This window comes from Narcine bancroftii, chromosome 1, assembly GCF_036971445.1.
Source record: "Narcine bancroftii isolate sNarBan1 chromosome 1, sNarBan1.hap1, whole genome shotgun sequence".
NCBI classification, from domain to species: domain Eukaryota; kingdom Metazoa; phylum Chordata; class Chondrichthyes; order Torpediniformes; family Narcinidae; genus Narcine; species Narcine bancroftii.
The window spans coordinates 381,370,841-381,394,432 of record NC_091469.1 but is presented as its reverse complement, the minus strand read 5'-3'; the positions used below and the strand labels follow the sequence as shown (position 1 = coordinate 381,394,432).

The following is a 23,592-nucleotide window of genomic DNA, read 5'->3' as shown; positions in this document are numbered from 1 at the left end:
TTAGAAAAAAAATGAAAGGTAATCTCACAGAAACAAACAAAATGCTCAAAAGGCTTTAAATCAGGTAAAACTCAGGCATGATCATAGTTATACAGATGACAACATAGAAATGAATTCTTTAGCTCACCACATCAATGCCAACTTTTTTGACCATCTGCGGATCTGCCTGTATTAGGTCCATATCCTTTGTGTTTTGCCTATTTAACTATCTGTCTACATATCTCAAACGTTGTGATTGTATCTTATTCCACCACTGCCTCTGGCAGTGAGTTCCAGACACTGACCACTGGATAAAAAGACTTTGAAAAGAATAGCTAATACAAATTTGAACCAATAGGTAGGGATTGACAAACAAATTAAAGATAAGACAGCATTACAATTTATCATATACATTTAGGGTCCAAAATAGTCTTTAAAATGCGACTATTATAAAAGTAGAATATACTTGCATCAAAATAAGCAGCGAACATATCATCAGATTCTGTAAACATATCTGGAACAGCTGGCTTCTTCAGAGTTGCTCCTGTAAGAATCAATTCATTTCAGTCACCATTGTCAAGAACTTTAAACCGAACAAACATTTCAAAAAGGTACAACTTTTCATTGGCCACTTAAAAAACAGGATTCCACACATTCACAGCATTAGAAACATTCAATTAAACCTTCACCTCAACTAAAAACACCTCACCCCCAAAAAAAATTATGTACATTTGGAAGTACGCATTTAGAAATAGAGATGGTTTCCTGGAAACACTCACAGTATCTGTAGAAAGAGAAAATTAGCCTGTTTGATGTAATGTCACCAGGACAGGGTGGGGAGACTTTATCCCAGTCTACATGGGTAGATTTATCCTAAATAACTATTTTGCTGATGGTTCACAGAAATTTCCAGCATAGAGCTTACTCAGACACCTAAGTAGATGGACAATACAATGGAGGGTGATAGCCAAGGGAATCATCTCCCTTCAACAACATCCATAACTGATGAACCAATCAATTTTGCAGTTTGACTGCAGATGTCCACATTAGTACCTGGTTAACCAGGTAAAACAAGATATTTTGGTGGATCATATAAAAAAAACCTAAATGTTACTTTTAGAAAAAGTCACATACAGGAGTACATCTCATGTTTAAACCTCATGTCATTTCCCAGTTTCTTTCCCATCTTTAAGCAAAACATTTTGTTGAATGGATTATGTTTTATGATTAGGATAGGCTGCGAGTTTTGATTTCTCGAAGCAGAACCTCTTCAGCAATGACTTCCTCTTAAGCAATATCTTCAGTCAAGGATAACTAGTTTCCACATAGTGGATATACCAATGTGCGATCCTCAAAAACACAGCGTGACCATTGGAAACCTGCGCATGATGTTGATCCAATGGCAAGGAAATCCAAGATGGCTGGAGGCCATGATCTTAATACACTCAGACACAAGCATATTCCACACATAGGGTGTCCACTATGCAAAAACACAAGCACACACAAATATATATTCTTCCCTTACCTCACTGCTCTATCCTGTCCTTCCTTTTATCTGCCCACTCTCGTTTGCTCTTTCCTTCTGCCATTTGCTTGCTCCAAGCACCAGCATGACTACACTATTTTAACCCAAGGATCAACAGCAGTGCTTAACCGGCTAATAAGTTGGAATGGCCCTTGCTCCTGCCATCCATTACTCCACTAATTCTTCTCATACTTAATGCACACCATCTTTTTTTTAAATTTTTTAATTTTTCACACTATGAAACATATTAATCAAAATACACACAAACATTTCCCTCTTGAATATACAGTGTCATTTTCTCCCCTTTTTTCCCCCCTCCCTTCACCCCTCCTTCCCACCCCCCCCTCCAAACCCATTAAACGTTCAACATATACAATACATTAAACAATGTCATCACACAATGAAAATAAACAAGAAAATTGTGTCATCTACTTTTACACACTGGGTCAGTTCTTTTCGTCTTCTCATTCTATCATTTTAGGGGGGATGGAGGTCCGCGGTAGGCCCTCTCTGTTGTTTTCCATGTACGGTTCCCAAATTTGTTCAAATAATGTGACCTTATTTTTTAAATTACATGTTATTTTTTTCCAATGGAATACATTTATTCATTTCCATGTACCATTGCTGTACTCTCAGGCTCTCTTCTGATTTCCAAGTTGACATTATACATTTTTTTGCTACAGCTAAGGCTATCATAATAAATCTTTTTTGCGCTTCATCCAGTTTGAGGCTTAATTCTTTACTTATATTATTTAGAAGAAAGATCTCTGGATTTTTTGGTATGTTGCTTTTTGTGATTTTATTTAGTATCCGATTTAGATCTTCCCAAAATTTTTTCACTTTCGCACTTGCCCAAATTGCATGTACTGTTATTCCCATTTCCTTCTTACAGCGAAAACATCTATCTGATAATATTGGATCCCATTTATTTAACTTTTGGGACTTGATATATAGCCTGTATAACCAATTATATTGTATCATGCGTAATATCATATTTATTATATTCTTCATAGTTCCGGAGCATTACTTTTCCCATATTTCATTTTTTATCTTTATGTTTAGATCTTTTTCCTACTTTTGTTTGGGTTTATACCTTATTTAATCATTTTCCTTCTCTTGTAGCTTGATGTACATGTTCATTATAAATCTTTTAATCATCATTGTGTCTGTAATCACATATTCAAAGCAGCTTCCTTCTGGTAATCTCAGTCTGCTTCCCAATTTGTCCTTTAAGTAGGTTTTCAGTTGGTGGTATGCAAACATAGTACCATGAGTTATTCCATATTTGTACTTCATTTGTTCAAATGATAATTAATTATTTCCCAAAAAACAATTTTCTATTCTTTTAATTCCTTTTCTCTCCCATTCCCTAAAGGAAAGGTTATCTATTGTGAAAGGGATTAGTTGATTTTGCGTCAATAATAATTTTGGTAGTTGGTAATTTGTTTTTATCCTTTCGACGTGAATCTTCTTCCAAATGTTGAGTAAATGGTGCAGTACTGGTGAACTTCTATGTTTCACCAGTTTTTCATCCCACTTATAAAGTATATGTTCTGGTACCTTCTCCCCTATTTTATCTAGCTCTATCTTGGTCCAATCTGGTTTTTCCCTTGTTTGATAAAAATCTGATAGATATCTTAATTGTGCTGCTCTATAATAATTTTTAAAGTTTGGCAGCTGCAAATCACCTTGCTTGTACCATTCTGTTAATTTATCTAACGCTATCCTCTGTTTCCCCCCTTTCCATAAGAAGTTCATTATTATTCTCTTTAGTTCATTAAAGAATTTCTCTGTTAAGGGAAATGGTAACGATTGAAATAGGTATTGTGTCCTTGGGATGATATTCATTTTAATGCAATTTACCCTTCCTATCAGTGTTAGTGGTAAATCTTTCCAATGTTCTAAGTCATCTTGTAATTTCTTCATTTATGGTTGATAATTTAATTTGTATAGATGTCTTAAATTATTATCTAATCTAATACCTAGGTATCGGATTGCTTGTGTTTGCCATTTAAATGGTGATTCTTTTCTAAACTCTGTGTAATCCGCATTATTCATTGGCATCGCTTCACTTTTATTTGCATTGATCTTGTAACCCGATATTTCTCCATATTCCTTCAATTTCTTATTTAATTCTTTTATTGATAATTCTGGTTCTGTTAAGTAAACTATGATGTCATCTGCAAATAAACTGATTTTATATTCCTTCTCTTATTTTTATCCCTTTTATTTTATTTTCTGTTCTTATCAGTTCTGCCAATGGTTCTATTGCTAAAGTGAACAGTGAAGGAGATAGTGGACATTCCTCCCTAGTTGACCTGCTTAATTTAAATTGGTTCGATATATATCCATTTACTGTCACCTTCACCATTGGACCCTTATATAATGCTTTAATCCAATTAATATATTTCTCTGATAGGTTGAACCTCTGTAATACTTTGAATAAATAATTCCATTCTACCCTGTAAAAGGCTTTCTCTGCATCTAAAGCAACAGCCACTGTTGGTATCTTATTTCCTTATACTGCATGGATTAAGTTAATGAACTTACAGACAATGTCCGTTGTTCGTCTTCTTAATAAATCCAGTTTGATCTAGTTTTATTATTTTTGGTACACAGTCGGCCAATCTGTTTGCTAATAGTTTTACTATTATCTTATAATCTGAGTTAAGTAGAGATACTGGTCTATGCTGCTGTTGGTGGATCCTTCCCAGTCTTTGGTATTACTGTAATTATTGCTCTCTTACATGAATCTGGCAAGTTTTGTTTCTTCTATCTGGTTCATCACTTCCAGGAGAGGAGGAATTAATAACTCTTTAAATGTTTCATAGAATTCTATTAGGAGTCCATCCTCTCCAGGCGTTTTATTGTTCTGTAGCTTTTTTTAATATATCCTGCATTTCCTCTATTTCAAATGGTTTTATCAATTTGTTTTGCTCCTCTTCTTGCAATTTCGGTAGTTCAATTTAGCTAGAAACTCATCTATTTTGTCTTCTTTCCCTTCGTTCTAAGTTCGGTATAATTGCTCGTAGAATTCCTTAAAGTTTTCATTGATCTCTGTTGGGTTATATGTAATTTGTTTGTCCTTTTTCCTTGATGCCAATACCGTTCTTTTAGCTTGTTCTGTTTTAAGCTGCCAGGCTAGTATTTTATGTGTTTTTTCTCCAAGCTCATAATACTTTTGCTTTATTTTCATTGTTCTTCTCCACCTTATACATTTGTTGTGTTTCATATTTTATTTTTTTGTCCGCCAATTCTCTTCTTTTTGTTGTATCTTCCCTTGTTGTTAGTTCTTTTTCTGTACTTACTATTTCCCTTTCCAGCTGTTCTTTTATTGATATTTCTGGTTCTGTTAAGTATACTATAATGTCATCTGCAAATATGCTGATTTTATACTCCTTCTCCTTTATTTTTATCCCTTTAATTTTATTTTCTGTCCTTATCAGTTCTGCCAATGGTTCTATAGCTGAAGCGAACAGTGAGGGAGTTAATGGACATCCCTGTCTAGTTGACCTACTTAATTTGAATTGGTTAGATACATATCCATTTACTGTTACCTTCGCCAATTGTTGATTATATAATGCTTTAATCCAATTAATATATTTTTCTGGTAGATTGAACCTCTGTAATACTTTGAATAAATAATTCCATTCTACTCTGTCAAAGGTTTTTTCTGCGTCTAAAGCAACAGCCACTGTTGGTTTCTTATTTCCTTGAACTGCATGAATTAGATTAATTCTATCTGTTTCTTCTATCTGGTTCATTACTTCCAGGAGAGGAGGAATTAATAACTCTTTAAATGTTTCATAGAATTCTATTGGGAATCCATCCTCTCCAGGTGTTTTATTGTTCAGCAGCTTTTTTAATATATCCTGTTCTTCATCTATTTCAAATGGTTTTATCAGTTTGTTTTGTTCCTCTTCTTGGAATATCGGCAGTTCAATTTTAGCTAAAAACTCTTCTACTTTATCATCTTTCCCCTCATTCTCAGTTTGGTATAATTGTTCATAAAATTCCTTAAAGTTCTCATTAATCTCTATTGGATTATATGTAATTTGTTTGCCCATTTCCTTGATGCCAATACAGTTCTTTTAGCTTGTTCTGTTTTAAGTTGCCAGGATAATATTTTGTGTGTTTTTTCTCCTAGTTTATAATACTTTTGCTTTATTTTCATTATGTTCTTCTCCAACTTACATGTTTGTAATGTTTCGTATTTTATTTTTTGTCTGCCATTTCTCACTTTTTTTGTTATATCATCCTTTTTACTAGTTCCTCTTCTGTACTTTCTATCTCCCTTTCCAACTGCTCTATTTCCAGATTGTAGTCCTTCTTCATCTTAGTTACAATAACTTATTATCTGCCCTCTGATGAAGGCTTTCATTGCATCCCATAATATAAATTTGTCTTTCACTGATTCCGTATTTATTTCAAAGTACATTTTAATTTGGCGCTCAATAAATTCTCTAAATTCCTGTCTTTTAAGTAGCATGGAGTTTAATCTCCATCTATATGTTCTTGGTGGGACGTCCTCCAGTTCTATTGCTACTAACAGGGGTGAATGATCAGATAACAATCTAGCTTTATATTCCATTTTCCTGACTCTCCCTTGGATATGGGCTGACAACAGGAACAGGTCAATCCTTGAGTATGTTTTATATCTACTCGAATAATATGATTATTCCTTCTCCTTTGGGTGCTGTCTCCTACATGTTTCCAAAAGTTGCATTTCCTGCATTGATTTAACCATAAATTTGGCTACTTTGTTCTTTTTGCTAGTCTTTTGTCCAGTTTTATCCATCTTTGAATCCAAATTAAGGTTAAAGTCCCCTCCTATCAATATGTTCCCCTGCGTATCTACAATCTTCAAAAAAATATTTTGCACAAACTTTTGATCCTCTTCATTAGGTGCATATATATTGATCAATTTCCAGAGTTCTGAATATATCTGACACTTTATCATTACTTATCTCCCTGCTGGATCTATTATTTCCTCCTCTATTTTGATTGGTACATTTTTATTGATTAATATAGCTACTCCTCTGGCTTTTGTATTATATGATGCTGCCGTTATGTGCCCTACCCAGTCTCGCCTTAATTTATTCTGTTCCACTTCAATTAGATACGTTTCCTGCACGAACGTTATATCTATTTTTTCTTTTTTCAGTAAATTTAATAGCCTCTTCCTTTTGATTTGGTTATGCATTCCATTAATATTTATAGTCATATAGTTCAACATGGCCATCTCATACTCTGTTTACACCTCATTTCTGCTTCCTCACCACCACCTTTCCCCCATTTCCATTTCTCAGCTTTCCTTTTTTGAACTCAATATATGACAACACTTCTAAAACATAAAATACTTCAACCACTCCCACATCTAAAATTCCCTTAACCCCAAGTGTCCCCACCCTCTCTGAGTCACCCCTTGATCCTTGCTGGCCAACCACAACTCCCCTCTCGATTCGGACTGCGAACCCGTTCGCAAGTGTCAACTGATTTCGTAGTGACTGTTATCCTCTCCCACCCAACCCCCTCCAGAAAATACTTTTATCTTCACATTAAAACAAAGCACCCCCTCTTTTCTTCTCTTTTTCTTTCTACATCTATCCTATCCATACCCTTCATAATCCTATATGTTTCTATAAGATCTCGTCTCATTCTTCTGAACTCGAGGGAATACAATCCTAGACGATTTAATCTTTCATCATAAGTCAACCCCTTCATCACAGGGAACAACCTAATAAACCTCCTCTGGAACTTCTCCAAAGCCAGTATATCCTTCCTCAAATATGGAGACCAGAACTGGACACAGTACTCCAGGTGCGGACTCACCAGTACCTTATACAGTTGCAACATTACCTCCCTACTCCTGAATTCAATTCCTCTAGCGATAAAGGCCAACATTCCATTTGCCTTCTTAATAACCTGCTGCACCTGCAACCTAACTTTTTGTGATTCATGCACAAGCACTCCCAAGTCCCTCTGCACAACAGCATGCTGTAGTTTTTCACCCTTTAAATAATATTCAGCTCTTTTATTTTTCTTGCCAAAGTGGATAACCTCACACTTACTAACATTGTACACCATCTGCCAGACCTTTGCCCACTCATCCAGCTTAACTCTATCCCTCTGCAGACTCTCCACATCCTTATTACAATTTGCTCTTCTGCTCAATTTGGTGTCATCCGCAAACTTGGCTACACCACATTTTGTCCCCTCCTCCAAGTCATCAATGTAAATGATGAACAGTTTGGGCCAAGCACCGACCCCTGCGGCACCCCACTTAACACTCTCTGTCAACCTCTCTGGGTAGAAAAAATTATTTTGACCTTTGTACTCCAGTGGTTTTTTGTCTTCTCTAATTTTATTCATTGCCTTCTCCAATATATTTTCTCTTGTCGTGTATCTCAGATATTTTACTTAAAAGGATCTTGGTTTTTGTTGTGACTGTGGTTTCGGGGCTAGTGTTCTGTGTGCCCTTTCTATTTCCATTCCTTCCTGCGTTTCTGCCATTACCAGGACTTTTGAGATCCATTCTTTTATAAATTCTTCCATATCTTTGCCTTCATCTTCCTTAAGGCCCACTATCGTTATGTTGTTTCGCCTACTATAGTTTTCCATTATTTCCATCTTCTGAGCTAACAACTCTTGTGACTCTAAATTTTTTGTCACTTTCTTCCAATTTTCTTCTTAAGTCATTCACTTCCATTTCTACCGCAATTACACGTTCTTCCACATTTTCTAATCCTTTCCCTACATCTGTTATTACCAGCTCTATTCTACTCACTTTTTCTTCTGTACTTTTCATTTTTCTTTTCATTTCACTAAATTCTAGTGTCAACCATTCTTTTAATGCTTTCATTTGTTCTTGAAAAAAAAATTTTTATATATGTACTGTCCATTCATTTTACCTTCTATTCCTCTGTGCAGAGCTTGGTGTTCTTCTTCTTCCTCTTCTTCTGTGTTTGTGTCTTCTACTTCTCTTCCTTGGTCTGTGTCCCTTCTGACTTTCTTGTTGAGCTGCTTGCCTCAGTTTGTTGGGTTTTTTTTTCATGACTTCTTGATGTTTGTCCTCTTCTTCTGGGCTGGTTATCTGTTGGGTCTCTTGCTTCTGTTTTTCTTTCTCATCCCTCTCCTTCCTGTTGCTTTCCTTTTCTTCCAGCTGGGAGCCCTGCTGTCAGGCATCTCTCAGCTGTTCGTGCTGTATAGGTTCACTCCACAGCTGGTCCCCCCTCCTGTCGGTGTTCTCCTTTTCCTTGTTGTGCGCACGCGCGATTCCTCATGCATGCGCAGTTGTGCACCTGTGTTTGGCTCAGTGAGCCATTTTTGCAGTCCTGTGGTCGGGAGGTCGCGACCCTGCGGGGTCTCCATTAATTTTGAGGAGCGGGCTCCTCTGTCCACAGTGGGTCCCTGCTTTTACGTGCAGATAGGCCCTTCTTTTTCTTCTGGCATCTTTCCTTTTTTTGTTTTTTCTTTCTTAGGTGCCATTTTCTTTCCTTTCTCCACACCTTTATCTTTTATTTTTTGTGGTTTGTGTATCTGGGGCTTTGCTTTTCCTTCACTTTTTTTTTAACTTTTCTGGAGAGGGCTGGTATTCTCCTACCAGCCACTACTCCATCACGAGACTCCTCCCAATGCACACCATCTTAACTCAAATGCAAGTCTCTAGCTCTAAATATTATAGCCTATGAGCCGAAAAGCCTCCTTCTATATCAAGTTTGTTTTGATTCTGCAAGATCTCGGTCCTCCCAGGAGGTAACACTGAGGTGAGGAGAGATTCCACAGGCAGAATGAAATATCACCACAGAGCCACAGTAAATCAGCAAGCAAGCTAGCTTATGACGAATAAACATGGCCAAGTTGTGACAAGAAATTTGGATTGTATTAAATGAACAGCTGACAGAAGGTCACTGAGATAGGCATATCTAAAAATGACATGATGAGGAATAGGGATTCACACATAAAAAGTTATTTTCAACCATCTTTGATCCCGTCTGTACAGAATTACAGATCATAAAAAAAAAAGTGCTAGAACCTTTGTCTGAATACTGGTACTGGGCAGCAGAAACTGAGTTAGGTTCCCACTAGCAATGACTCCCTAGCAGTCTTTATTTCATGGGATTTAGGATTTCAGATACATCACATTGTAACATTCCGACACTACCTCAGCTCCCCTAATTAACATGTTGTTCCTGTGAGGTCCCAAACTATACTTTATCTCCATGGGATCCCTGCAAGTAGCCAACATAGTTCAGTAGTGAAGAGCTAGAAAAATATAATTCACCATGTGACTATGAAGGAATAAAGTAAGCAAGTTAAATTGTAATTTCAAAACTGAGTGAGAAGATCAAACAAAATAAACATTTAAAAGCCCAAAAATACTTGATACTACAATAATTCAAATGCCAAATCGTACCTTCTTTTTGCTCAAGTGCCATGAGGTTTCGTTTGGCATTCACGGAAGCCTCAAACGTGTCAATGTTCTCCCTTTCGTACTCTTTGACATCAGCAGCAGCCTGCTCAAGAATATCATCAGGAGAGGGAGAGCGGCTTCGTGGACTACTCTGAGGACTATTTGGTTCAGACAATCCAGACATGTTGCTGTCTTCATTTGGGTTTCTATATTTCTGCAATGCAAGATGATAAATTATTTTCAGTTCAACACACTAACTTTGAAGTGTTGTTGTTGACTCTTGTCCCGTTCACGATTCACAACCATCAACTTATTGCTCATACATTTAATATAAATTGCTTAAGATTCTCATCTATACACAAAGCATGATTCAACTTACATTATTGTTAGACATGAGAATTAAAATTCACAAACTTAAAATTCAAGTAACTTTAATTTGTGAGCAAACTTGATACATTTTCTCCAAATGAAGCAACATAAATTGATAAGGATGCAAACAAAGTATTCAGGCAGTTTTCTCAATCAAGGATTACACAACCTGACTGGTAATCTCAGAAGACTTTTGATTTCATGATCAGTATCCAGAGGACTAGACTATTGATCACGAGTAGATGAAACCTGGGTGCATCAGGTGGAATTCTAATCTACTGCATCATTACAAAAGAGGAGATGTTTTAAAATAAATGTTGTTATGAACTACATTTACTACGTCTAGTCAACATACAATAGGTAATTGAAGTAGGAATTTACTGCCAGAAACCATACCTGTACAATTGCTTGTCTCTCTTTGCGCCTCTGTTCAATAACAGCTTCTTCATCTTCCTCCTCCACATCAAAATCCTCTAGACTGTCACAAATTGAATTAGATAAATGAGTTCTTCACAATTCCACTAACCAATTTAATGGAGCCCACCTTCATGGACACAGTGGTACTCTTCTACAATTGGAAACATTTCACCTCGTCTAAATGGTTCCCATAGTAAAAGTTTTTCCCAGAGAACTAAAGAGTACAGTTTTAAGGCAAGAGGAGAAAGATTTAAAAAGGACCCAAGGTGCACCTTTTTTCACCGAGGTAGAGGCGGGGACCATTGTAACATTTGAAAGACATTTAAGTAGGTATATGGAGAGGAAAGGTTCAAAGGGATATCAGCTAAACACAAACTAATGATTCAAACTTAGTCATCATTTCCCATGCTGTGAAATTCTATCATAACAATTCCATCTTACGATATTTTAAGATACCTGGTGAAATGTGTCCTCTTTGGTTACCCTATCCAGCCAGGCCTTCAAATTTTGTACATCTTCACTAAATCTTCTCTGACTTTATTCCAATGAAAATTCATGCTGAACCACCCTTATGTCATAGTTAAAATTCTCCAGCTCTGGCTACAACCTTATAAAACTCCTTTACACTCTCTTTTGTGCCATCATGTCTTTCCTTTGGTGTAATCACCAGAGTTGTCTGTATATAGTCTTTTATCTGAAATATCACAGATGGGTCAAAGAACACACCCATTTTCAAAAGAGCACCCGACTTTTCAAACTTTTTTTGATCATGTTTTAATTTCTCCATTCTGATTTCATTCTACTAATTTTCCAATGCTTCTATTCCTTTTCATAAAATGGAAATTTAAGGAACACAAGGTTTAATCTCTAGTTCTTCGAAGTTCAATATCACTTGTTTAATTCTATACCCCACAAATGAACATGTATATTTGTGTATTAATATTAAACAGTTTCCATTTTTATTAGAGCATCTGTACCCAATGAGAAATGTTCAAAAAGTATGCAGTCTCCATAGTCTTACTTCTGAAATGCACCATCTATATTGAAATTCATTTGCCAATAACTTTGCCATTCTCTGTGTTATTAAGGTAATTTATTGCAGTCTTGTTTGGAATTCCAAAGACTGCATCCATTGACTAATTTGGGAATTGTGATTTTCATTCAGACCCCAGAGTTAATGTAATTAGATTATGAACTTCACTGGCACAATCACTGATCCTCATGGAATATCACCCTCCAATTTTTTGGAAATCTCAACAGCTACTCATTACCCCATCTATTTTATCCTACAATCAGCTTGCTAACTGCTCTGCTACTTGCTCTTGACTTAAACATATTCAACTTTCACAAGGACATAACAAATAGGAGCAGACTCAGCTTCATTTACCTGTCTGCTCTGCATAATCTACTTCTTCTATTCCTCAAAAATGTATCTTATATACATTTAATTTCACAGAATCATATCATAGTTAGCTTAATCGCTGTTACAGCGCCAGCAATTGGGACCGGGTTAGAATCCCATGCTATCTGTAATGTTTCTACATTCTCCCCGTGTCTGTGTGGGCTTTTTCCAGGGGCTCCAGTTCCTCCCACCATTCAAAATGTACCAGAGGCCGTAGGTTAATTGGGCGGCACAGGCTCATACACCGAAATGGCCTGTTACTGTGCTGTATGTCCAAATTTAAATTTTCTGTCTGTGGTGGGCAAGTTGATGGAAAGTGTTCTGAGGGATGCTATTTACAAATTTTTGGAGGTACAAGGATTGATAGGGAGTAATCAGCATGGTTTTGTCAGGGGTAGATCATGCTTGACAAACCTGATTGAGTTCTTCGAGGGGGTTACAAAAAAGGTTGATGAAGGGAAAGCTGTAGATGTTGTCTATTTGGACTTTAGTAAAGCTTTTGACAAAGTTCCCCACAGGAGGTTAGGAAAAAAGGTGGAGGCATTAGGTATAAATAAGGAGGTAGTGAAATGGATTCAGCAGTGGTTGGATGGAAGGTGTCAGAGAGTAGTGGTAGAAAATTGTTTGTCCAATTGGAGGTCGGTGACTAGCGGAGTTCCTCAGGGTTCGGTCCTGGGTCCACTATTATTTGTTATATATATTAACGATCTGGATGTAGGGGTAGAAAATTGGATAAGCAAGTTTGCGGATGACACAAAGATTGGTGGTGTTGTGGACAGTGAGGTAGATTACCGTAGATTAAAAGGTGATTTAGGAAGGCTGGAGGTGTGGGCTGAGAAATGGCTGATGGAATTTAATACAGATAAATGTGAGGTGCTGCATTTTAGAAAGGCAAATTTAAATAGGTCATATACATTGAATGGTAGACAATTGAGGAGTGCAGAGCAACAAAGGGATTTAGGAGTTATGGTAAATAGTACCCTCAAGGCTGATACTCAGGTAGATGGTGTGGTGAAGAAGGCATTTGGAATGTTGGCCTTCATAAATCGGAGTATTGAATTCAAGAGTAGGGAGGTTATGATGAAATTGTACAAGGCATTGGTGAGGCCAAATTTGGAGTACTGTGTACAGTTTTGGTCACCAAATTATAGGAAAGATATAAACAAAATAGAGAGAGTACAGAGAAGGTTCATGAGAATGTTGACAGGATTTCAGGGTCTGAGTTACAGGGAAAGGTTGTGCAGACTGGGGCTTTTTTCTCTGGAGTGTAGAAGATTGAGAGGGGACTTGATAGAGGTGTTTAAGATTTTAAAAGGGACAGACAGAGTAAATGTGGATAGGCTTTTTCAATTAAGAAAGGGGGAGATTCAAACTAGAGGACATGGTTTAAGATTGAAGGGGGAAAATTATAAGGGGAACATGAGGGGAAATTTCTTTACGCAGAGGGTGGTGGGGATGTGGAATGAGCTTCCGGCAGACGTGGTCGAGGCGGGATCATTGGTTACATTTAAGGAAAGACTGGATCGTTACATGGATAGGAGGGGACTAGAGGGGTATGGACCGGGTGCTGGTCAGTGGGACTAGGAGGGTGGGGATTTGCTACGCCATGGACTAGTAGGGCCGAACTGGCCTGTTCTGTGCTGTAAGTGGTTATATGGTTATATGGTTAAAAATCTAATTATATTCACTTCATTACCCCTATCTAACTTTCATCCCTCAAAGAATTTGAAATGTTGCTCTAGCATAAAGTCTACATAGACTACTCTTCATACAAATTAAAGGAAGCCATTTTATGCACGACAGGCCTGCAAGAATAAAAACTCAAAACGTTAGCTCCCATTGGTTTTAAGTGATTGGATAACAAAGAAAAATCCAGTTTGCTAATACCAATTTTGTAACCCTACAATTCCCACATTTTCCTGTATCAAAACAAGCACGAGTATGTTTTCCATTATTTAATATGCTTTACCTCTTCAAGAGATGACATTTGGAGAAATTCCATGGCAATAATTTTAGTATTCCACTGCAAACAAGGAAAAGCTTTGTATTCGGCCAGTGCTGACCTTCCCTGATGAACATTTCAGTAATGTCCTCTGCTCTTAATGGTGCTCCCTGCTGACCTGGTATTTCAATTTATTAAATCAACTAAAAATGTTCCCATTTTATCTTAAATATGTTTTTCATTCTTATTACAGGATACTTTTAAACAAAATGTCTTACTTTTCATCAGAAGATTCCTGTTCAATTTTCATGCCTTCAGAAAGGCTTCCTTTAAATTTATCTTCTTTATCTCTACTTCCACTTCTACGTCTACGCCGACCTCGTGATCTGGAACGCCTCCTGCGAGATCTGCTTCTCCGATTCCAGTCTCTATCCAAAGACCTATGAGAGAAGAATGGATTTAAATGAATTTATCACTCTCAAAGCCAAATGAACATTATTATGTCTTAAGTTCTGTACAAGCCACCAAAAAAAAAAGACTGCATGAAGAAGTAACAAGCAGCTTAGATAAAGGAAAAGCAGTGGATGTGTATTTGGCTTTTCAGAAGGCCTTTGATAAGGTACCACACAAGAGACTACTTATCAAGAGCCCTAGTAGAAGAGAAAACATAGCAGTGTGGGTAGAGCTTTGGCTGATTTGCAGGAAAACAGTCGGAATACAAGGATCAGATTCTTATTGGTTGCCAAATGCCAGTGTTAGGGCCACTTCTTTTTGTGTCGTCTATCAATGATTTAGATTATGGAATGAATGGCTTTGTGGCCAAGTTTGCATGTGATACAAAGATAGGTAGAGGACAGGTAGTGTTGATAAACCAGGGAGGCTGCAGAAAAACTTGAACAGATTAGGAGAATGGGCAGAGGTGGAAAAAGAATGGCATTTTGGTAGAAAATGTAAACAGACAAACTATTTCCTAAAAGGGGAGAAAATAAATTAACAGCATGATATTGTGGGAAAATTAGCTGCCACAAAGAAAACAGAGTGAGAATAAATGGTTTGTTTTCATGCTGGAAGGATGCATCTAGTATGATGCTCCGGGAATTGGATCTTCGCCCTCAATTATTTCTAATTTACATTTGGAATGGGGAATAAAATGCATGGTTTCCATGTTTGTTTATAATCTGAAAACAGATGTGAGGGCATGTGGTGATAAGCACATTGCAATTCTGCAACAGAGTACAGAAACAGAGACTGTGCCAAAATGTGGCAAATGGAGTTTAATATGGGTAAGTGCAAAGTCATGCACTTCTGTAAATGGAATCAAAATGTGGATTATCTAAAGTATGGCAAATTGGTGAAAGACAGAAGGATCTATGTATTCTAACAAATGAATCACAAAAAAATCAGACAGCTCCAATTTGTGAAGGCAACAAATTGTATTCTGGCCTTTATTGTGAAGGGGTTGGAGTTTAAAAATAAGGAGGTTTTGTGACTGTTTCTATTGGTGAGGTCACACCTGGAATACTGCAGAGTTTGGGTTCCCTTCCCCGAAAAAGGGATATAAGTAAAATCTCCATTATCTGTCACTCAATCAACTGGAAACTCAAAGAAAGAAAGAAATAATTTTAAAGAATCAATAAAGTTTTAAAAAAAGTTTTAAAAAATAGTTTAAAATTGTAACTGTTCAGCGAATCAACACACAAACCCTTGGTGAAGATGGGAGCAAACATTCAGCCAGCAGAGCACCCCGGTCATGCCCGCCCACAGTTGTTTGAATAAAACTCTATTTGAGTAAAATGGTGGCCCCCAGGATGAAGAGCCAGCTGATACTGCTGGGGCGACTTTCCCAAAGTGTCTCCCTATCCCTGTCTGGTAAGAGTCTTTATTTTTATTTGTACATTATTAAGTATATTAAGGCTTTATCTGAAAATTTGGTGGAAGGAGGGGAGTTAATAATGATGCTGGCACAGTTAGCACAATGATGTAGTGTGCTCACAAATTGGGTTTGAATTTAAAAGGTGCACGGAGGGTCTAACTGGGACACTGGCATGGAGTTGAGTTGGATTGATCCGAGGGCCTTACCAGGACACTTGCTTGGAGGTGAGTTGGGTCGTCAGTGTGAAGGGATAGAGGGCTCATTATGATGGTGGCATGGTTTGCATAGCAGCTAGTGCAACACTCTTATAGTGCCAGTGTCCAGGATTTGTATTTAAATTTTCTAAGTTACAGGAATTATCTGATTAAAGTGTACTTTACATAATATTGATTTTCTTTAAAAAATTACCTTACTATTTGCACTGTCTTTTGTCTTTCCAACAGTGTTTTCCTTATACAAGTGTATTAGTTAGGCATTGGAAGAGCAAGACTCAGTCAACTGGAAAATTTGCATATCCGACATCCCCATAGGTGCCAGATAATGGGGATTTTACTGTAGAAGCATTGGAGGCAGTTTAAAGAAGGTTCATCAGGCTAAATTCCTGAGATGCAAGATTGTTCTATCAATAGAACTAGACAGCTTGGGTCCTAGAAAAATGAGGGGTGACATGATTCAATCATAGAAGAGCATCTTGTCTGTCAAGTAAATATGCATATATTTTCACTGTTGGGGCAGTTACAAATAAAGGAACATAGTTACAAGATAAGGGAGTCAGTCATTTAAAATTGAGGTGTGCAGGGATTTCTTCTCTCAGAGGGAAATGAATCTCTGAAATTCTCTGCCAAAGGCTGTGGAGGACCTATCATTGAATATTTATCTGTCTCCACTTTAAATATTTACAAAGGACCAAAGAAGTGAAGGGCTATGTGGAAGCAGCAGAGAAGAAGAAATGAAGGCAACGTAAAACAGCTATGATCACAGTGAATGACAAGGCAGACTTAAGAAGCCTGGTGGCCTACTCCCACTCATGTATACGTCCTTGTGTTTCTGAACTTCAGGATGAAGAGCATTTGAATGAACAGATGCCCTCCATGGTAGCAGCAGTCAGGGAACTAGTAGTTTTAAGCGCACATAGAAAATGTGATCACTGGCTGATTCACTGAGCTTGTGAGCTGTATTCAACAACCCAAGTTGAATGCACCACAGAGACAAAAGTTGAGATTTAAATATCTTCACATCTCTTGAAGCTTCTTGTGCAAAGATAGCAATAGTCTATTTAAAAGGGGTGATCTCAGATTCACTTTTAAATGATCTACGGTTGAAGCTCTCAGATTGGAGGGAGATTAAACACTGTCATGTAACAACATGCAGGAATGCAAAAGCTACCAAGGACTTGCACACCATCACCTTCTGGAATGTATTTATATGTAATTGACAAGAAGATGAAAACTTCCTTTCATTAGCCTTGTAAGTCTGGACATCACCCAGCTAAAACAACTTTCTGGCTGCACAGAGATAAACATATAGATGTTGTGTATTCTGCTTTATAGAAAGCATCCGGAATACAGGAATGCTGTGGTCAAATTAAGGATAATGTCATTACGGAAACGATGATTAAAAACAAAAAAAAACATTAAAAACAATTAAAGAACAAAATTGTTGTTTATTGAATGTAAAAATGTTTACTAGGGACACTTTAAAAAATGTAAAATGTAAAGTTAGAACAAAATTCAAAATGTTCAATACTCAGCTTTGCTGATCATTTTTAAAAAAATTCTGCCAACTCCTCAAACTTAGGAATATGGACGAAACTCCTTGATGAATCAAGTCGTACTTTTACAATGTGGATGATTTCATTTTTATCAGTAGAGGAAAGGAAGAAAGCAACTTCTTGAAAACCAGGTCAAAAACTAATGAGATCAAAATATAGTCCAGTTTTGTTAAATTTCATTAAATACTATTTAACTAAAGCAACTAATCTTTTTTCAGTCACGATGAAAATATTTACCTCCTCCTTGACCTGCCTCTTCTCCTTGGAGAACGGCTGCGCCGGAGGAGCGAGCGTGATCGCCTTCGAATGGGGGACCTGCTGACTCTTCGTCTCACTGGGGACCGCCGAGATGAGCTGATGTCTCTGGATCGTTCCAACCTGTTCATCGGTTCATCTCGAGACCGTGTTCTGGAGTTCACAAACGTACAATAGTACACATCTTGATTCAAGGTATTAAAACACAATTTTGACAGTTACATATAACATTACTTCAGAAAATTATGATAGAATTCATACCAGCTTTATCAGAAGGAATCACAAGAGGTTCAGGACAAGAAAATTTATACTTACAAATAAATGGTTATTCTAGAATCCCTGGAACAACAGAACAATACTCATTTTCTATAACCACATAGTACAACGGTCCACTGTTGATTTACATGCTTGGAATAGGAAAGATTCTGCTAAAAGGAATTGATACGTGCAATTTTTTTTTAAACAAATGCTTGCAAATTACAGCAGTCCAATCTTCAGTAACATTTTGCTTCAGGAAAGAAACATGGAATATAAACATTTTTTTAAAAATTAAATAGCAACATTAAAATGTATTTAAAAAATCAGCACCATGCAGATACCATTTTCCCATCTGAAGTTTAATTAAACAACTGGAGAGGAAAAATCTGTTGCGGTATCAAATTTGTAACCTTGGTTATACAAAAAAAATTTGAATGTGCTGAGGCATGGTATACATTAATGGTATTTAACTTTTGACAGTAAAAACAGAAAACACTGGATACACTCAACAGATCAGGTAGTGTCTGTGGAAAGAGATAGAGTTAGAGTTTCATGTTTGAAACCTTTTATTCAGACTGGGAAAGTGATCTATTCCAATTTATTTTCAGTAACAGAGAGGAAGGGGAGGAATAGGTAGAATAAAGGGAGCATTGAGAGGCACAATGATACTGCATTGTCAGCGACCCAGGTTCCTATCCGTCACTGTCTGTGCAGAGTTTGTACATTCTCCTCCTGTCAGTTGCCGGCCCCAATGGTGTGTCAGACAGGGTGCAGAAGGAGCATGTGAGCCATCTCTCTGAGATCTTCACGAAGATTTTCAACAGGTCCCTGTCAAAATGTATCATCTCGCCGTGCCTAAAGACTGCCACAATCATCCCAGTGCCAAAGAAGGTAGCAAAATTGGCCTAAAGCCTTTCTTGATATTTGAATAGACTTCATTAAGGGCTTCAACGACTACTGTCAGATAGATTTAACACTAGTTATCAAGGAGTGATTTGAGAAGCTGCTTGCTTATAGGGCTAATAGGTCTACTGTGGATGCAATTGCCACTGTTCTTCACTTAGCATTGACCCACTTAGAACAACAGGGACGCAATTGTGAGGATGCGCTTTATAGTCTTTAGTTCTGCTTTTAATACTGTTATTCCAGGCCGACTGGATGCATGTTCTGGTTTCCTCCCACTCACCAAAAACATACAGGGTTTGTAGGTTAATTGGTGCATTTCAGCGGCGTGAGCACGTGGGCCGGAAAGTCCTGTTAGTATGCTGCATGTCTAAAATTTTTTAAATAAAAACGTAATTTAAAAAAAAATCCCTGATAAGATGAGAATAAATTAGTTAATATGGCAGTTAGAATCAGAGATCTGATAACACTGCCTGTTACATGTAGTTGACAGCAGAGGCAATGGGACAAGCCCAGCAGACCACAAAAAAAAGCCAAAAGTTAGATGGCAGGCTGAAATAGCCAGTTACAATATAGGAAGAAAGAACGAGTGAATTAACTGAAGTTTCAGACTTTAATATAGAGTTGTGCAGACTACAACAGATGAGATGCTGTTCCTTTGTTTTGTTTTGAACCTCACTGCAACAGTGCAAGCAGCTATAGACAGATAGGTCAGAGAGGAAGTTAGATGGGAAATTAAAGTTACTTTAGAGAAGCATAATTTGATTAGGACTCCTCTTATGAGAGATATTCCCTTTATTTTAACTTCCACTCTTTTCTGATACTGAAAGCTGAAATGCACCAATTAACCTACAAACCCTGTTTTTCTCTTTACCAGTTTTTGTAAAATACTTTATTTTTCCATATATTCATACCGTCTTTAAACTTTTATACATTTCAGGTATATATTAAATGTTTATAAACAAAAGAAAAATTTACCTCCCCCACCCACAAATATAATATAACTTTTTGTACTGTCAGTTTTTTTTCATGATTCTTTTTCTGGGATATTACATCTTTACGCAGATTGAAGCATCATATTTACATTTGGACCTCTATATAATCTAAATATGATTGCCATATCTTCATGAAAATGTCATATTTTTAAAAAAATTATAAATAATTTTCTCCATGGGTATACAACTACGCATCTCCCGGCCCATCGAGCAATAAGTAGGGAAGAGTCGGACTTCCAAGTGATTGCTATACACTTCTTGGCCACAATCAGGGCTACCTTAACAAAACAGATTTGAAATTTAGTCAATTTATTGCTCACATCAATAAGGTTGTCCAGAAGGTGCAGCTCTGAGTCATATGTGAAGGTCACTTCTGTTACTCTTGTTAGTGTTTCAGCGATATCATGTCAGTCGGATTTTACCTTCACACACGATCATGTAGAATGAAGGAAGGCTCCAATTTCGATGCCACATCTAAAGCACATTTCATATATTTCAGATTTTGATTGATGTAATTTTTGTGGCGCAAGATATAGATGATGTAGAAAATTATACTGGACCAGTCCATATCTCACATTAATCCTTGATGTCATACTGTACAAATACCAGTCCTCTGGTATTATAACATCTAGATCTGACTCCCACTCTCCCCTGGCTTAACAATTTCGCCTTGAAGAGCAGAATGCATCCTAGTCATGAATTTAGGCATATTTCCCAGTCGAAACATCCCCTCCACTTCATTACTTGAGGGCCACGCCATTGTGGGACCCCATCTCTCTTGCAAGAATGACCTCAACTGAAGAGAGCAGTAGAAGGTTCCATTTGACAGATTGTACTGTTGTTTAAGTTTTTCCAAAGGACATATGTAGCCCTTTTTCATAATAATCTTCAATATGTTTAATTCCTTTCTCATGCCAAATATTTATAATTCTATTGCCCAATTTCATGGGCACCGTTCATTCAGGCACCATGGTGCTTTTGGTGATATCCCCACTTTTTTTCCCCCCAATACACTCATTAATTTCATGCCAGATTTTAAACATATGTATGAGAAATTTTTAAATATTTTGGAAAAATGAGGATAACAAAAAAAAATCAGAAATCCTCATTTATCCGAAATTTTCTCAGAGCCGAACTGAGCAGGAATTTCAGGCTGCTGGCATCAACGGGGACCTCTAGCTCCCAGCAGTAGTAAGGGGTTTTTGGTGAGAATTAAACATTATTTTAATGCTCAAAAAGCCTTACCTCATTGTTTGTTGTTGTTTAAACACCTGTTACAAGGTATTTGCTGTTGGTACTGGCTGTTTTAAAAAAAAGACCAATTCTCCAGAAAAAAATAATTTGTCTGACATAGGCCAGGTCCCAACCATTTTGGATAATGGAGTTGTACTGTATCTGTTTTTTACTATTTTTTTCCCTCAGAGAACTAGTCATTTTTAAAAACAGCCCAGTAGCAACAGCAAATCACCTTCAACAGTGTTTAAACAATAACAATAGGATTTTTAAGCATTAAAATTATGTCACCAAACAAATTGCTAGCTACCGCCGATCACCAACACTTCCTAACTGAGGCCCCACTGCTGCCGGGAGCCCAAGGTCTACTTTGTCTATTGTATGACGCTTTTGCCAAAATTTTGTAATCTGCATTTAACAAGGAGATAGGTCTTTATGAAGAGAGTTTTGGTGGATCTCTTGTTTTTTTTCTTCAGTAGTACCATAATAATAGCTGTTGAGAGGATTCCGGAAGAATCTTAGTTTCAACTGCCCAGTTCAATGCCTCCATAATGAGAGGCATCAAAAGATCTTTAAATTGCCTATAAAACTCGGGTGGGAAACCATCTTCTCCTGATGACTTATTTGCCTGTAGTGTATTCAAGACTTTTTCAATTTCTTCTCTAGTAAAGGAGGCATCTAATTCCATCTGATCTCTATCTTCCAATTTTTGCAGTTCAATCACTGAGAAATCCAACTATTTCAGTAGAATCCCCTATCAAGTCTGATTCATACAGCTTTGCATAGTATTGTTTGAAAGTATCATTGATTTCCTTCTGATTATATGTTAATATTTCAGGCTCTAATTGAATTGCATTTATTATCCTTGATGTCTCCTCTATCTTTTAATTGCCATGACAAAACCAAGTCCCAATTCAGAGTACTTCTGTTTTGACTTTAAGATCATATTTTCTATTCTACATGTTTGTAAAGTATTATATTTCATTTTTTTTTAATTTACCAAAATGTTGTATTTTTCTTTCAAACCCATTCTCTGATATTCTTTTTCCAATTCAGTTATTTATTTCTCCAGGCCATTGACCTCCGCCACATATTTTTTTTTTGTCTATGAAATTATCTGTCCCCTCAAATAAGCTTTTACTGTATCCCATATTAGGAAATTATCATTAATAGAGGGTCAATTTGTTTTGCAAAACCATTCTAAATGTTCCTTAATAAAAATTACAGAAATCTGTCCTTCTCAACAACGTAGGATTAAGATGCCATCTGTAGACACTTTCTTGCTTCTCAGACATTGTTATCATTAAAGTTAGAGGCACGTGGTCACAGAGTAATTTGGCTAGATATTTTGTTTCAACCACTCTGTTTTTTAACAAATCTAAAAACAAATCTATTCTTGCATAGGAGTAGTGAACCTTTGAGTAAAATGAATAATCTCTTGTCGTGGGGTGTGACTGTCTCCATACATCTATCAGCTTTAAATGTCAGCTTTTGCCTTTGTCACCATCCTTGCTGATTTATCAAGGATGGGATCCAACCAAAAATTAAAATCTCCTCTAATCAGTACATTTGTCTACACTACTGTTTTTAAGAAGATATTTTGTATAAAAGATTCATCACCAAAGTTTGAAGCATAAATATTCATGAGAGTCCAGGATTTTGCATATTACCGACAATGTACCATTACAAACCTTCCTGCTGGGTCAATGGATGGGTCTTTGACCAACACCAGTATATTTTTATTTATTTAAATTGTTACCCCCCCCCCTCTCGCTTTGGCATTAAGATATGACCTGTCCAACCCAGTCCCTTTTTAATTTATTGTGTTCTAATTCTGTAAGGTATGTGTCCTATAGAAAAACTATATCTGCCTTTAATATTTTTTCTTAAAAAGTGTGTCAAAACTCCTTTCCTCTTTATGGGTCCATTTAACCAGTTAATATTATAACTGATACATTTTAACATTTATTCATATTTACATTTATGCATATTCAGATCTATCATTAGACCCTCTTGATTTATACAGCAATATAATTTTCCCCTCTTAACAAACACATGCATTGCCCCTGATCTGACCATGACATAATCAAGAAACCCAGAAGCCCACAAAAAAAACCCCCGTGGGACTGACTGAAGAAGAGCCCCTCCCCTTAGTTTCAGCGCCAAAAATATTCAAAAATAAAACTCTCATTTTACTTTTTAATCCAATGTTTAAACATTTACAGTTCTCCATCTTTTTTCTTGTTCTTCTTTCTGG

General features: G+C 36.9%; 1 protein-coding gene across 5 annotated transcripts in view; it reads right to left on the bottom strand.

Moving 5' to 3' along the window:
- The window catches only part of LOC138751327 (serine/threonine-protein kinase PRP4 homolog), a 115,357-nt gene that overhangs the window by 51,262 nt on the left and 40,503 nt on the right, over positions 1-23,592 (bottom strand). For all 5 annotated transcript variants that reach the window (XM_069913488.1, XM_069913483.1, XM_069913484.1 and 2 more), the window contains 5 exons: positions 17,929-18,099; positions 14,326-14,487; positions 10,683-10,764; positions 9,921-10,131; positions 450-523 (listed from right to left, as the gene is read on the bottom strand). In XM_069913488.1, the coding sequence (XP_069769589.1) occupies positions 450-523; positions 9,921-10,131; positions 10,683-10,764; positions 14,326-14,487; positions 17,929-18,099 (700 nt within the window). The remainder of the gene's footprint in view (positions 1-449; positions 524-9,920; positions 10,132-10,682; positions 10,765-14,325; positions 14,488-17,928; positions 18,100-23,592) is intronic.